The 16446-nt window shown below is 34.2% G+C and overlaps 1 protein-coding gene across 3 annotated transcripts in view; it reads left to right on the top strand.

Annotated features, from left to right (window-relative positions):
* Positions 1–16177, top strand: part of l(2)k05819 (transmembrane protein 94-like protein l(2)k05819) — a 73244-nt gene extending 57067 nt beyond the window's left edge. For all 3 annotated transcript variants that reach the window (XM_071588664.1, XM_071588665.1, XM_071588666.1), the window contains 10 exons: positions 2233–2376; positions 4946–5114; positions 5666–5874; positions 7063–7237; positions 8594–8714; positions 11710–11834; positions 12642–12933; positions 13054–13147; positions 13524–13727; positions 15961–16177. In XM_071588664.1, coding sequence (XP_071444765.1) covers positions 2233–2376; positions 4946–5114; positions 5666–5874; positions 7063–7237; positions 8594–8714; positions 11710–11834; positions 12642–12933; positions 13054–13147; positions 13524–13727; positions 15961–16033 — 1606 coding nt within the window. In that variant the 3' untranslated portion in view covers positions 16034–16177. The remainder of the gene's footprint in view (positions 1–2232; positions 2377–4945; positions 5115–5665; positions 5875–7062; positions 7238–8593; positions 8715–11709; positions 11835–12641; positions 12934–13053; positions 13148–13523; positions 13728–15960) is intronic.
* The last annotated feature ends 269 nt before the right edge of the window (positions 16178–16446 follow it).

Raw genomic sequence — 16446 nt, 5'->3', positions numbered from 1 at the left:
CATATTTTGAAATTATTTGCTTATTCTGGGAGACATTATGTTTCTGTATGAATTATTATTTTGTGAATGTTCTGTTAGATTTTTGAAGTTTTGGCAGTTTTTAATCTATGTTGACTGATGATTCAATTTTTTTCTAAAATTTTCAATTCATTTCTTCCATTAATTTCATTGCTAACAAGGATGGTGCTACTAATAATAACCTGTGTAAAATTGTATTAATTTTTTCCACTTGAATTATTGAGGAGCTGATCTCATTGTTCAATCGGTAGTGCAATCACTGGCTAATCCAAGGGTCAAGGGTTTTTATCAGTATATAGTAAGGTTTATATAAGTTTTTATTGGTATGGGTATTTTGTTAAAATTCACTTGTCTGTCTTTAAGTATGTTCAGAGCAAAATATAATTCCCATTTTTGGGTCATTTATTATCTATTACCAGTACTATGATGCAGAAAATCTTTAATAAGCAGGTTTTAAAAATCTTGTTATAACTAACCAGCTACTGATGCATAATGCATAAGCCATAGAGGTGTTATGACTGTGTTATTCATTAATTGATACTATTTTAAAATTATTTAATAGATAAAATGAAATTCCAGTCACAGATTGGATATTAAATGAGCACTGGATTCAGGTGGGTGATAAAAATTCATTGACAATACAGTAAGTTGGTTAATGAGTTGGCTACACAATCTCTGTAGTCATTGAAATGTATTATTTTTTTCAGATGACTCTATTTGTATCAGTTGAAGAATGGTGGAATTCAGGTTCTCTTTTTGAACCCTTAAATGGATTTGCACTTAAAAGATGCATTATATTTACTTCCACCATCTTATATTATGAAATTAATGACATAATTTTGATGTGAAATTGTTTAAAATTTAGGTGATGCTCTATGGTTTTGTTGTTTTGATAAAACGACAACTTGATAAGTACATCCCTGGAACATTCTTAATTCGTCCACTCTAGTCACATACTTTTAATATATATGTCACCTTTCCAGAGACTAAATTAATTTTTAAGGCCTTGTTAGGTGCCTTGAATGCATTAAGGGATTTTTCTTTCATTGGAAGTCTAAAGAACGTAATACGGCATGAATCCTAATTATGCAACTTGGAGAGAAATTCAACTCATGAGAAAATTTTGTAATGTTCCTTTGGCTAGGTGAAGCTTAATTTATTATTAATGGGTTCCTGTATACATATAAAATTTGTTTTTTTTTGGGTGCTTCTTTTTAAAAATAGCGAAATGCTCTCTCCTCAGATTGGATCATATAAAATTTAAAAGCCCATATCAAGTTTATGTTGCCTTAAGTTGTTTTTTTTGTGCCAAGGTGTTTTCTCATGTAGCATATAAATTACAGATTCAGGTGTGATGTGGTAAAGCTGTTCCATAATGACAGGGACAAAGACTACTACAATGTTCCACTAAATGAAGATTTATTCACGAATAATTTCGATGCTCTACATCATTTTTAAGCGAAGCTCTCTCTATGCAGGTCCAATAAATAAATAAATATATATATATATATATATATATGTAGGTCGCGGTAGTCCAGTGGGTAAAGAGCTGGACTGCTGACCGGAGGGGCCTGGGTTCGATTCCCGAGCAACCCTCTGTGGGCACCTGCAGCTCCACCCACACCTATGTGATTTTTTGGGTACCGTATCTTCCTGGGAAACCATAACCGGCACAGGGAAAGGAACTGGCCCCCCCTACCCTGATGTGTGACTTTCACACGCCACACAGGGCTTAGTACTGGGTGAACTCTACCATCACCTACCAAACCAACCTTCAGGTTGATTATTGTGTTTATGGTTTATGTATATATTTATTGGGCCTGTACAGTGAGAGCTTCACGTGAAAATGATGTAGTGCATCAAAACTAGTCGTGAATAAATCATTTAGTGGAAAATTTTAGTAGTCTTCGTCTCTGTCATAATCACCTAGCAGTAAATATAAGGTGCATTTTCTGTGCATAATTGACTTTTGAAAATAAAATTAAATAAGTTTTATACTAGCTTTAACATTAGAATGTCATTTTTTAATTTTTTTGCTGAGTGGGCATAAACTTTTGGCATATGTTGATTTAAAATGAAAAGGCTTCTTTGTGCAAAACATTTTATCCAATCTATATTTTAGTATGAGTTTAAAAAAGTAAAATAATTTGGATATGAAATTGTAAAAAAAATCAGGTGATGCTCTATAATTTTTGTGTTTTGATAAAATCACAGCAGTCTAGGTTACACAAGGGCCATGAGTTTCTCTGCTCCAAGTGCCATTAATATGGAGTTCTCTCAGGTGAAATTCGAAGAAGATGAAGGAAACTATCAAGGAGAAGAAGAATGTCGGCTTGGAAAAGGTCTGGGAAATCCTAGGTATATAATTTTCTTTTTGTTATAACTATTGCTCTATCTTTGTATGTAGCATTATCTGCTGGAGAAACTTTATTGGTCATCAAGGGAATATTTTATGTGCAAAGTTCCGACAAGACAGAATATAAAATAATCTATCATGACATACCGTATTCGATGGCATATAAGATGTGCCCGCATATAAGACACACCTTCATTTCAGTTAGGCATACAGAAGAAGTTTTAGCAGTCCATGCAAAAGCACGGGTAATTTAAAAAAATCAAATAATCCTCTCAGTAAGAAGAGCACACACTGTTTTGCAATGATCAGTTGTGATAAAATACAATCAAGCTCATTTGATATTTGGCTTGCACCTCTTTCGACATCACTGATATGAGCAACTTGAAATTCATGTCACATAATAGCTACGAGCTTAATAATAACAATCCAAACTATATCAATCTTCATTTGAATAATATATAGTATATATGAGTAAATATAATGGAGTCAGAATAAGTAGCACTGATCATCTGATGTAAAAAATAATGTTCAGCATTGAAAATTAACCCATGGAGTTAAAACCTTAACGTATAAGATATGAGTGATTTTTTGAGCCATAATATATGAACAAAATGTGTCTTTTATGCCATCAAATGCAGTATGCCTTTTTAAATCAAGTAACCTGTTATATATTTGTTACATCAATGCATTTTATGAATAAGGTAACAGTTTGTTATAAAAGGAGCTTTGAAGGACTTGAAAAACCTTATCAACACCCTCATTGGAATTCTAAAATGAGTCCATACCTACATGAATATATGTATATGCTTCTAAGCTGACCTGCAGGTGTGTATGTAAACACCAATAGATGAGGGGTTCAAATACTAAACCAATCAATAAAGATACTCATGATTATTTAGTCTCCCTGAAAATTATAGATTTTCCAAAACCCATAGGTTCACTCATTTCCATTAGTTGAGATTGGTGTTTCCATGAGATTTCCACTTGGGTATGCACCTCTCCATTCACAAGCATATTTGTGAATTCATATTTTACCACATGGTCTTGTGCACTAATTGGATCCCTTGTATGAAATATGGGGAGAGGGATTGAGATGAGTCTGCTATCACTTCCTTCTGTTCCCCATGCAACTCACAAGAGAGGGATTGTGTAATTAATATACTTGAAACGGCATGCCCAACTCTAAATTACTATAGAACTAGCTATCAAAAGACTCCTCTCTACACCAAGGAAAGAGTTTGTTCGAAGATGGAAAGAATTGTTGTTCTTCCTTGTATTCTTATGAAGCGAAGCTTAATTGGCCACAGTTAAAATAATATGCACTCCTCTGATCCAATTTGGCAAGCTGATAAAAGTTTGACTCATGGCTAATCCTTAAGAAGGTTGTGTCAAGATGTTAAGTACCTGTAAATGCCATTTTGATAAAAATTGTTGAATATATATGTAATATTCAATTCACTATCAAATGGCTATGATGAGACAGGATCTTCCTGTGCTAGTTTTCATAAAAATTGGCATTGAAAATCCTATGGTTTATTCATGTTCAGATGGCAGTGGAGTATTACCACTGGAAGATTTGTGTATTAATGGTGCAGGAGTGTATGTTGCTCTCAGGAAAAACTGATTTCATGCACTCAATCATATCATAAGGGTTGTTTTGGTATTTAACGTATCAGCACATGCCCGCATTGGTTTATATGATATTAATTAATCTGTGTGAAAAAATAATAGGAAGTGCATAGTTTCAAAATTTGACACCTCGGAACAAGTCCAAAATAGGCTTTAGAACATATTTAAAGAATTAATAAGAACCTCTGTGTGCTTAAAAACTGTATATGTATTCACATCATATCTGTTTACAAACTGTGCAGAAATGGTTGTTGCATTACTTTCAATCACTCATTTTTAATGTATGAACTAAGGTGACACATTGGCATCTAACCTTCTTAAGGTGGTGTATTTCCCCCTTGTTGCAACATTTATATAGTCTTAGTTAATTTAAATTGTCTAAATTAAAAAATTACAAAGGTATATAATGTTTTATTCATCTATCGATTGTGTCAATTTTGAAATCAACTCTTTAACTTATGTAACCATGTGTTGAAATATTATTATCTGAATGAACGGCACTATGATTGGAGTAACTTGTGTGAGTTATTGATCATACTAGATATCAATAGCATGTCAGTGAATCAGTTTTTCTCAGTCAAGGATGGATACATGGTGTATTGAGGAAAACTTTTAAGGACTCTTTTAAGTGTTTCCTCTGTGATACAAATGAAGTATTTTTCATATGTGTAGGGAGCTGTGTAAGTTTACATATCTCTATTTGCCTTTATTATTTCTAAAGATAATTTTTCTTAATTTATTACTGTGGCTTATTACAAAGTTTTGTAAAGTTCATGTCGGTGATCTTTCACAAAGTCAGCTAATGGTTTTGTTTAATTACTTGGTTAGTTGGGATTTAATTGCTACTGAACATTGGATATGGGATTAAGTTATGAAATTTCTAAATGTTATTGATATTGAATTGATGGTATAATTAGCTGCATTTTCCTTACTCACTGCCAGGAGTCCTGGAATGAGACGAAGTGGGAATGGCCCTCCAATGACAAGCCAGGACAGTGTTCTGGTCCAGAGTGTGGATTTGACTTCACAGCAAGAAGCATGGCGCTCATTGTCCTGCCTCACTGACAGTACTGAGCAGAGTGCACCAGTCAATTTCGACATGTCAAACAGAGTGTGTGCATTAATATAGGTCATTCTAGGGGGTGGGTTTTGATCTGTATCCTTGGCAAGATGCATTAACTTGCAAGATACTGCAGGGTGTATGTATGTTCTGTCAGGGATTATAATATTGACAATAATAATAATAATGAAAATATGGATGGTACATGGTAGTTCAGGGGTAGAGCATTTGACTACTGACTGGAGGACCCAGGTTTCACTCCTGGGAATACCTCTCTCGGTGCCCTCAGCTTTCCCTGAGGTGTGTGATTTTTCAGGTACCAGAACTTTCTGGGGAACCATAGGTAGCACTACCCTGATGCGTGATTTTTTTTTTGAGCTTTGGACTTAGTATTGTGTGAAATCTGCCATCACCTATCAAACTGACCTTTGGGTTGATAACTTTATTTATTTTGCCTTTTTTTTATAGAATTCAGAGGATGGAAAGATGAAAACACAAAGTCTCTCTCTTAGCGATAACTTTTGAAAAGAATTTTTTCAAGTGCACTTTTTTTCATCTTTTATAGTTTAGTAATTTTTATCTTTTTTTTTGCATATTAACAGGCCAAGCTTCCTCGTGGCATTGAGAAGATCCGTCCTCACTTGGAACAGATCGACAATGTCCCTCTCCTGGTGTCCCTCTTCACTGATTGCACCCCATCTGCCACACGGGAAATGCTTCACATAATGCAAGAATATGGGGAAGTGGTGTGTGTGATGGGTTCATTGGCAAATGCTCACAATATGCCAATATTTATGCAAGCAGATGCGAGGTATGTACTACAAGTATTCATCGGCAAACGGTCAACAAATTACTGCAAAAAAAATCAATTCAAACTTTTACAAAAGAATTTGAAAATATTATGTATCCATTCTCTTATATCCTTGTAATTTGATGTACCCTGTGCCCCTCTCCACTCTTGACTTAGTTTAAATTGTAAGAGAGTCATTTTATCATTTTTTTTAAATTAGGAATTTCATGTCATGAATGTTCAAGTATTACACCTTTTGACTCTTTAGTCAAAATGATGAAACAAGTGATTGTGTCACAACTATATTAAACTAAACTCATTTTATGATTTTTTTAATATCTTCATGAAGTTCATCCATTATAGAGCCATGCTTAAATTTTTTTGTAGTTACGGGAAGTTGTGTGAGAACATTCATTGTATTCATTTACTGGATTTAAACTAGCTATACTGAACAGCATTTAAATGATTCAATCTCTGTTTTTAAGGCTTGATTTTGAATAAGTAGTCATTAGGGTGTTGTTGTATATTTTATTGTATTTTTGTGGTTGAAATACAATTATAATTATGGAGTAAAATGACATCAACTGTTTGAACTTGTAATATCAACTATTTGGTGTGAAGTGTCAGGACAGATAGCTGTTAATCTTTTGATTCCATCATATAAGCATGGTAATTAAATGATTATCCACCCATTTTTTTTTTGTTTGGTGATCATTAGTAGATGAGACCTAAGTATATAAGGGAAGAATACTTACCCACCGTGATTTTTATTTTAAAATTTAAGTTCAAATGACTACTGAACTGATGAAATATATATTTTCTCAATGAAAATGTGTTTTTTTATTCGAATGAAGAGCACAATGTATTTTTCCGCTGTTCTTTATTTTCGTACTACTAGTTTCAACGCTTAGGCGTCATCATCAGGTACCTAGTAGTAGTATTAGTAGTACGAAAATAAAGAACAGTGGAAAAATACATCGTGTTCTTCATTTGATGAACATGAACTTCCACAAAGTTGAGTCAGAAACAATCGAAGACATTGTGCTTAATTCTGATGCAAGGCTAGCCTCATGAGAATGGTTGAGTGAGTCTTAAAAGTTTGAGAAGAAGATGATGGTGGCTTTTGAGAGCGTTAGTTAAGTATAGGGTCCTTGAATTGGGGGCCTTAGGATAAACAGCAAGTCTCATCAAGTTTAACATCTCTTTCAGTTTGGGGGTTGAACCTCTTTATCCACAAGTATGCCAGAAAGTTCCGGTTTATGCGCCAACTAGTCCTGATTGTGGCCCATCTCCGGTGGAACTGAGCCAAACACTGAGTTCCATTGTGTGCTCATTATCATTTGTCCGTGATGCTCCCATCTCCATCTTTCATTTGATCATGGAGGTCTGTTCATCTTTGGTATCAGTTTAATGTTATTGCTACTTTATGATTGTTGCTACAAATTACTTGCATATTATTTGGCCAACATTCATTTTCAGGTTATGGGTATGCTTTTTCTATGAGATTTGATGGGAAAACATTTGGCGTGTTTAAATTTGTCTAATGGCAATTTCAAAAAAATCTAAAATAAATCAGTTAGCCTTAAAAAAAAAATGAGGGCCATTTCAATCTGATAAAATTAAGGGTAATTCATGATAAGTACACAACGGAGAGCATTTTTTTTAAATGAACGCAAAATTTCAAAAGTACAAAGATACTCATAAAATTTTCAATTTTTATATGTTTCATTATTTTAGTCAGTAGCTTTTATGTATTCATTTTGGGATGTACCTACCCAAAATGGCACCTTCTACTTTTCTGTAGGCTGGTGGAGATTGCTTTGGAAAATATACATTACTTATATACACTACCTTCTTGGCAATATGTGCATCATCAGCTGTATTTCTTTTTAGAGCAATCTCCACTTTTAACCTGGCCTGTGGATGCCTGAAGCAAAGTAGTTGAAAAGTCCATGTCAGAAGGTGACTTTGTGGGTAGTTATATCCCAAAATCCAATCCTCCAAACAACGAAAAATAACTCCTGTTATCTCCCAATAATGTAAATGTTGATTGCCCACACTCATGCAGGAAATATATGTGCAATATTATCATAATATTTAATGTGTATATCTGTGTAATATTATGAAATAGATGATTCAGTTACAAATTTCCATTTAGTGTTATACATAATCATTTTGAGGATAACCATAAACTTTTTCAAACATTCTGAATATTTTTTGAACATGCAAAGCCTTGTTGTTTGCTGTGAGGAAATGCATTCCTTAGCATTGGTATTATAGCACTTTAAAACAGCTGTATACAGTTTGGGAAAACCCCCATGTAAGATGAATCTCTGCATTTCTTACTTTTTTCATTGCCAAAATGGCTATGGTATTTAATTCCTTCACTCTCCTGAGTCCTCAAGTCAGGTTCCACTGGTGGCTTCTTGATCAAACTAAAGTAATAATATCTTTTTCAGTAAATAAATATATAATTAATTTTCTGATATTTATACCTTATGTTAGAAGTTAAGAGTGGTGGCATAGATATCAGCCTTATATTTTTCCTCCCCCAGCCAATTTTGCATGAAATTAATTTGCTCATTCATCTTCTTTGCAATTTAAATGGATTTAATTATTTAATTTTGATGTTTTTGTCGATCAAAGTTATAGATTGGTACAAAAATTTAGGTTCATAACCTTATGTAACTATAAACCAACTAAATTTGTCATGATTAATTTATATTTTTTCTTTTTATAGTCAAGGCATTATATGCAGTGCATTTGGAATGTTGTGCAGTTCTGGATAAGTTGTCTGGTTTCCCTCAGTCTTGTACAGTTTCTAGGAGTATTGCTAATGCTGCCTCCAGTATTCTCAACAGGTCAGGAAGAATTTTGTCTAAATATCTGGTAGTAGAGTGAGGATCTGTTATAGCATGGTCAGACCTTGGATTTTGCGATTATTTTCATGTTTAAGCTGCCAATTTAGTTGATAGTTATAATTTTTCCAATTCATTGATCAGTTTCAGGGCAGACATGTTCGTTTTTCATGAGAAAATGCCGATACTAATAGAACTCTGAACTAAAACTGAATTGGGACAAATATTTGGCTCACTAGTCAAAAAGTTTACTTGATTTTTGCATATACAAAAACAACTCATTTAACGTGAAAAATAAGCTGCTGTATCCTAAACTACAGAGTGTAGGTAAATGATTAAAGGCAGTTTCAAATCACTTCCTATTCATTGGTAACTATTATGTCGCATAAGTAAGAAGGAATACAATCCTGTTTCTTTCAAAAGAACATTCCTTTTTAGCAGTTTGCTGAAAGAGGGAGAGTGGAATGGGTGCTCTGTACAGAAAGGTTGAAGAGCTGTCAAGAATAAAAAAAGGAAATTTCATTCACACTGTCATAGATAAAATGGATGAGTATTAGTCAAACAAAAGGGAAGAGGGGCAGAATGGAAGGGGTGTGCAGGGGAACTACCCTTGTGTTAAAGATACTAGGCTAGTATTTAAGACACATAAAGTAAGTATGATATTGAGCAGGGATCTTGATGGAAAGGCCCAGGAATCCTGAGTGGCAAAATTTAAAAGAAATTACGGGAACTTGAAATAAAAAGGCTGTGGGGATAGAAATAATCCCCGTGAAACTACTAAGGAATTTAGGAAAATGTGGAAGGAAGAGTTTTTATTGCCACTTTCGTATTATTTATGATGAAGGAAATAGGCTTTAGATCAGTATTGATTACCTTCAACAAAAAGTAGATTGATGATAAAATATCCCAAGTATGTATGTTAAAAGAGCAGTATGTGAGAATTCCAAAGAAACTGCTGGAGATGCAGCAACAGTAACTTTTAACGGAGTCATCCACTAACGTGCATTTCAATGCAACAATTACAGAGTGTAAAAATCATTCGCCTTGACTGGGATTGAACCCAGATCCCTCGATATCTGGTCGAGTGCTTTAGCCAGTTAAGTTATCGAGGCGTCCTCTTAATCTCTGAAATTTTGGGGCTTTTAAAAGAACAAGATGTTGTGACGAAATACCGTGCATACAATGTCACAGATTTCGTCACAACATCTTGTTCCTTTAAAAGCCCCAAAATTTCAGAGTTTAAGAGGACGCCTTGATAGCTTAACTGGCTAAAGCACTCGGCCGGACATCGAGAGATCAGGGTTCGAATCCCAGTCAAGGCGAATGATTTTTACACTCTGTAATTGTTGCATTGAGTATGTGAGAACTTCAGAACTACAAGCTTGATTACACACTGAGCCAAGGTAGAATTTTGGATCATAACCAACTGGATTGAGGAAAGGATAAGTGATTGCCAAAGAGAAGATCAGTAAATTTTGAGAGGGGGATAAGATATATGTGGTTCCATGGCAGTAATGATGTCATATTTTTGGACATAACCAGGATGTTTTTGTCTCCTTTGTGGATTTCAAAAAGTGTTTGCTGCACTAAATAGGGCACAGTTAATGATTGTTTTTCAGAAGATAGGAGTAAACTGGTAGCACAGCCAACTTATCTGAAACCTATACATGTCTCAGAATGTGAAGAATGAACGAGTGCACAATTATAGGAACATTAAGCGGTATTGATAGTGATGGGCAGGGGAGTAGTGCAGAGTTGTTCATCATAACGTACACATTTCAATGTATGTGCACAGGAAATAGTAAGAAAGACATGGGAAGGACTGGAGGTAGATTCCTGGGAATCCATTATATTTGTGGATGATCAAGCTTTATTTGTCAATTAGCCAAGGGATTAGAGTCATTGCCAAGAGCATTTCAGGATCAGTGTGATAGGAAAAGGACGAGGAGAACCAAGCATAAAAAATTGAAGGAAGTGAGGTTTTCATGAAATAAGAAGGTTAAGTGAATCTTCAAAGTGACAGGGAATAAACTAGAGAAAGTAGAACAGGCCAGTTATTTCGGTGTTTTAAGCAAGAAAGTGTAAACACCCTAAGAACATCAAAAGAAGAATTGCATTAGGCAAAGAAGATTTTAAAAAGAAGAAGAAGTTAAATATGAGAAACTGAAAGGAAATATTTGTGATCACTTCATAAGGAGAATAGTTTTTTATGGCTCTGAAATCTGTTTGTTGTGACAACAGAATGAGAGTAGATTGGAGGCTTTTGAGATGTGGGTGTGGAGCAGAATTGAAAAAATAAAATGGACAGAAACAACAAATGAACTAGTTTTGTGGATGGTTGGGCAAGAGAGAATGTCGTTGGGAGGAATATGGTGAAGGTAAGGAAGGTGGATGCAGGATGTATTGAGTGACAATGGAACGTTGGAGATGGTGATATAGGGGAGAATAATTGGGTAAGCAAGGCACATAAAGAAAATGATAGTGCAAATTGAACATAAACAGGGTAAAAGTTATGTAAGGATGAAGAATGGTTTATTTTAGTGTTTGGTTTTATGATATTTAATGTTGTGAGGGCTTAGACATGTAGTAGTGCTTAGTGCCAACTTATATTGGCCAGAGAATTCAGTTAATAATCATGTTATCAACCTTGAGGTATATTGATGTCAGCCATGATGAAAAATATTAAATGTATTAATAACATAAAAGAGTGGATATTGACTTAAAAAAAAAGAACAATAAGGAAGGGTTGCTGATCGTGAGAAAAAACTGACTTGTTTAAACAGACTACCATTTCAGCCATAATTTGTAAATCAGGGAGATGTTAATATGCTCCAAAGGGATGGGGTAAAGCAATCTGTGGGGGGTCTTTTTTAATGTCTTAAGGGGAGAGAGTGAGCTATTGACCTGAAACTACCTATTCACTTAGTGACAACTCTGAGTTGGTTTAGTAGGAAGCAATGCTCTAGATTTCAACTGGTGTTCTCTCATCATTTTATAGGTCAGGTGTTATGGTTGATATGTGTGGTAATACCCCTCCTGGCCACATCTCTCATTGGGACACCAACTGATCCTAAGGTGATGCATCGGGCCACAGGGAAAGGCCAGAGTCATGTAACTTTGGAGGCAAGTCTGTACCATTATTAATTAGTACCTGCATTAGTCAATAAATAATAAATAATTGGGTTATAATAGAAACTATATTGGAAACCTTTTAACAAAATATGTATGGGGCCAACTGAAATATTTCATGGCAACATATTTCTGTCACCTGCACAGACAGGAAGGTGTTTCAATGAACGTCATCATGTCATGCATGCATGCAGTTGTTTAATTTTTATTCATGATGCATTCTAGAATTTATTCATAATTGTTATTATTTAACATTGCAATAAATAACTTAAAACACAAAGTGTCAAGCTTATGTTGAAATTAAGGAAATTGAATTTGCATTGATTTTGTGACTAATTGTGTCTTAAGTATCTGTCATATTCACTAAAATGACCACACATTACCTTCGCTTGCCATGCATAAATGGTGATCTAATGCATGGTACATAATATGAAATCATTTAAGATGTTTATTGTTTAATAAATTTTAATGCACTAAATCACTCATTGTATTTTCCTGCTTGCAGTTGAATAAAATGTACGCCGTTTACATTTTGTCATATTCTTCAAAGCACTGCTCTGATTAATTGACATTAAGTATTTTATTTTGGAATCAAAACTCAAGAATAGAAATATGAGAATGAATGGCAGGGTATAAAATCAATTGGCTTGAAAGTGATCCATCAATAATTATTAATTATAAATTAATTCATTAAAGTTCAAATTGATCCATTAATATCAATGCATTTGTAGTTCTCATTAAACTGTGAACTCGTAAGGTTAATGAAAATTAATGAAAAATAATTTTTTTTTTGCATTTAAGGTTGCATTGCTTGTATTATGGTATTATGGAGCTAAGTTCATTCCATCAGTGTTTGTGGTAATCCTGCTTTCTGGGATCACCCTCAGTCATTTATGTGCCAAGGTTGTGAATGCTATGGCCAGGGTAGGGGTCAACACTACTTGCTCAATGGTCTACCCTCTCCTGTCCTCAAATGGAGACAAAGGCAGTTTAGGCCCTCACTGGAGTGAGTGGGGAGGATGGGGCTATGACCATGGCAATGGGATATGCCTAGCACAACTTCTTGCCACCTTCTTTTTAGTAATTTATTTTGGTAAGTCAGGAAAGTTGCTCAATTGACATAGAGTTGTATTTTGATGATGGAGAAATTGATAATGGAGCATATACTTGCTTAAAAAATTAATTTGACATCATTTTATTATTTTTTTTGCAGTTACAATATCAATTGGCTTTGTACATCGCCATTATCCAATATGGAAAAAGAATCCACTCACAAATAAGCTGTGGGGGTCTGTGTCTTTGATCATGTGAGTCAACTAGTATATCATTTAAGTTTATCAAATCCATTTTGAATCGGCTGTAACCGATTTTTGTGAGGGTGAAATCACATTTTGATGTGTGATATGATACAGTATATCCTCATTTAAGACATTTATATCGTAATGTATAAGTTAACTGTGATTTAAGTCAGTGTCAGTTTTCAAATGCCAAAATGTATTTAATAACATACCTATATCTGTAAGTATGGCAAATGATGTAAATATGTTTTTGCCGTTTGATGGTTTTTAATGTTTGAATGTATGGTTGGCTAATGCATAGTTCTCAGCTCAAGAATATTGATTGATATCAAAATAAATTGTGATATTAACTGCCCTAAGGTAACCTGATTCTTTCCTTTTCCAGAGTTTGTCTTCAATTTATCTTTACTGGAGTCTCTGTGTCCATTATGAAATCATACCCAGATGAAGATAATAGTAATGCCTCAGCAATCAATAGCTCATTCCATATATTACCTGGAGATATTCCATGGCATATCTATTTTATTGGATTTCTGGCACCTGTATTAATATACCCAATCACTGAATTAATCAAATGGGTTGAAAATAAGTAAGTAACCAGGTTCACAAATGGATGTCATGATGTGGTAAAATTCTAACTTTTTATTTCAGTTAACTATGATTTTCATCTGAGTTGATGTAATTTAAACTTCTAATTTAATTTAAATATTTTCAATCAGTAATGACCATGTATGTACAAGGGCAAGTCAGTGATAAGATAATGAACAGCTATTACCTATGGCCCTAAAACCTCTGCATGAAACTCTTTGGGCTGCTGTCTTGGCTACATTTGAACAGTCATTTAATGTTTGATGCTAATGCGAGTTTTCTCTCAGACCAGCCATCTGATTGAGACTATTAATAAGTGTGGGCTGTACGGTCATGATTGAAGTAGTTATCACCCTAATCATAAATTATTTTATAGATTATTTGAGTCACATGAAGTATAGCCGTATCATGATGGAACAATTTGCCCGTGGTCAGTAAGCTGCCACATTAGCTTTGATTTGCAGCCCTAAGCATCAACAGTTGTTCAAAATTAACTGGATATCATCAACCTGGATTATGCTCTCACCTAATGATACTTTTATATACCGCTCGCTATTCTTTTCAGCAATCCAAAAGCAGCTTGTGATACATTTACTGACTGCTCCCTGTATTAGATACATACAGTACATGAAATCATTTATTTTGTGTCAATTGTTGACGTTGGGATTCAATAGGTAAAACATTTTACTTGTGGCTGAGTTCAAAGTTGGGAGTACACTCTTAAGAGGCTCCCAGCTAAGCCATAATTGGGGAATTTTCTGGATGCCTGCCGGAAATGAATTCACTCAGCTACTATGTAGCAACAATGATAATGCATGTTGAATATTAACTAGTACTTTCTTTTTTCAAATCAGCCTTGGGTTGGTGTCTGTGGCAATACATAAACGAATATGGATTTAATATTCATGATCTGTTATTTAATCTATGGTCACTAGGTGATACGGGGTGCAATGTATTTAAAAGCAATGTTCAAGGCAGAAACGTTCTGGAATGACTTTATTGGAAATTTTAAATATAATTTAAGGTAATGAAAGCAGAAGAAATAGGCGAAGTTTTTTCTCCAAAGGGAGAGAAAATTATAATGTACGCAAGTCTTTAGTCCCTAATTAGGATTCAGTTTTCTTCATGAATATTCTTTTATGGGAGTTTTATTTTGGTGGGACTCAAATGTTAAATTTCATGCAAAAATTCCATTTGGGAATATCTAGCTTCACTGATGGCAAGATCCTTTCACTCCATTTGGGAGAAAAAAATGTCATATTTAAATCCCTAAAGAAATGTTACTCACCCTTAGTATGGTGTATACTGGTTATTTAAAAGAATCAACAAATTGATACAAAACCCACTGAAAACAAAACAAATTGATATTCAAAAGTTCATTAACCCTATAATATTATGGTTATTGATTTATATATTGTGAAGAAAAAAACCTCTTTTAAATAATCAATTGAAAATGACATGGGAAGTATTTTATTTTGAAATTTTGATTTTTAGAACTTGACAAAAGTTATGAACTTGTTTGAAAAACAATTATCATTTGTTTCTGGTTCGAGCTTTTTTTAGAAATCTTTTATTATTCTCAGCCTTCTACTGAATTGTTAAAACTGGATTCTAGTTGAAACAGGCCTCATTACAAATACCAAGAAACTGTATAAGATGCCGCGACAGTAACTTTTAAGTAAGTCATCCGCTATTATGCATTACAATGCAACAATTGCACCATGTAAAAATTATTCAGGTTCAAAAAACAAATTCAGCCAAGATTCAAACAAGCCAAGATTCGAACCCAGATCCCTCAATGTCTGGCTGAGTGTTTTAGCCAGTTAGGCTATCGAGGCATTCTCCTAAACTTTGAAATTTTGGAGGCGGTATTTTGTCACAACATCTTGTTCCTTTAAAGCCCCCAAAATTTCAGAGTGTAAGACAACACTTTTGATGGCTTAACTGGCTAAAACACTCGGCCAGACATCGTGTGTTCTGGGTTCGAATCCTGGTCAAGGTGAATGATTTTTACACTCTGAAATTGTTGCATCATATGACCTCATTATGATATGTGTAAAATAAAGGTCGTATTCAATACCTTCTTTTTAAATTAATCTTGGAGATGAAATCACTCCTTCAAAAGCCCATGATTGTGGAGAGGTAATAAAAAGCTATATTTTATTATTCCTTTAAAAGTTTGGAGACTTATATGTCAGATTCCTCCTTTAATAATGTTTTCCTTTGCTTTTCAGGGCAAATGTGAGGTTTCAAAAGAAGGCCAGACTTGAATTTGGAACAAAACTTGGAATGAATTCTCCCTTCTGAACATTTTCAGTTATGTGAAAGTGATGGAATTTTGAGACATTTTCATAAAATGTTGTTAAGAAAAAAATCAGGGAAAACATTAATGGATTCGTGTTGATTGATGTTTCAATCAGTATGCGTAATGATGTGTAGGTACAAACTAAATGTTACAAATAAATATATTTTAATAATTCATAAAATATCCTTTCGAGTGTCTTTAGGGCCAAATTATGTTTCGGCCAGAGCGTGAGTAATTCCAAATTTTCTGATGGAAAAGTTTTTGTTGTGAGAAGGTACCAGTATGCTGCCATTATCCCATTTGGCTGCACTATTAATTATTATTTCAAGTATTCCAGCTCCATATTCACAAGTTACCCTGTTAGGAAACTGTTTGGGAGATGAATATTGTATGAACATAAATAACAGGGAATGAA

This window comes from Hetaerina americana, unplaced genomic scaffold (genome assembly GCF_022747635.1).
Source record: "Hetaerina americana unplaced genomic scaffold, ioHetAmer1.1.p SCAF_3, whole genome shotgun sequence".
NCBI lineage: Eukaryota > Metazoa > Arthropoda > Insecta > Odonata > Calopterygidae > Hetaerina > Hetaerina americana.
This window is presented reverse-complemented; position numbering and strand designations above follow the sequence as displayed.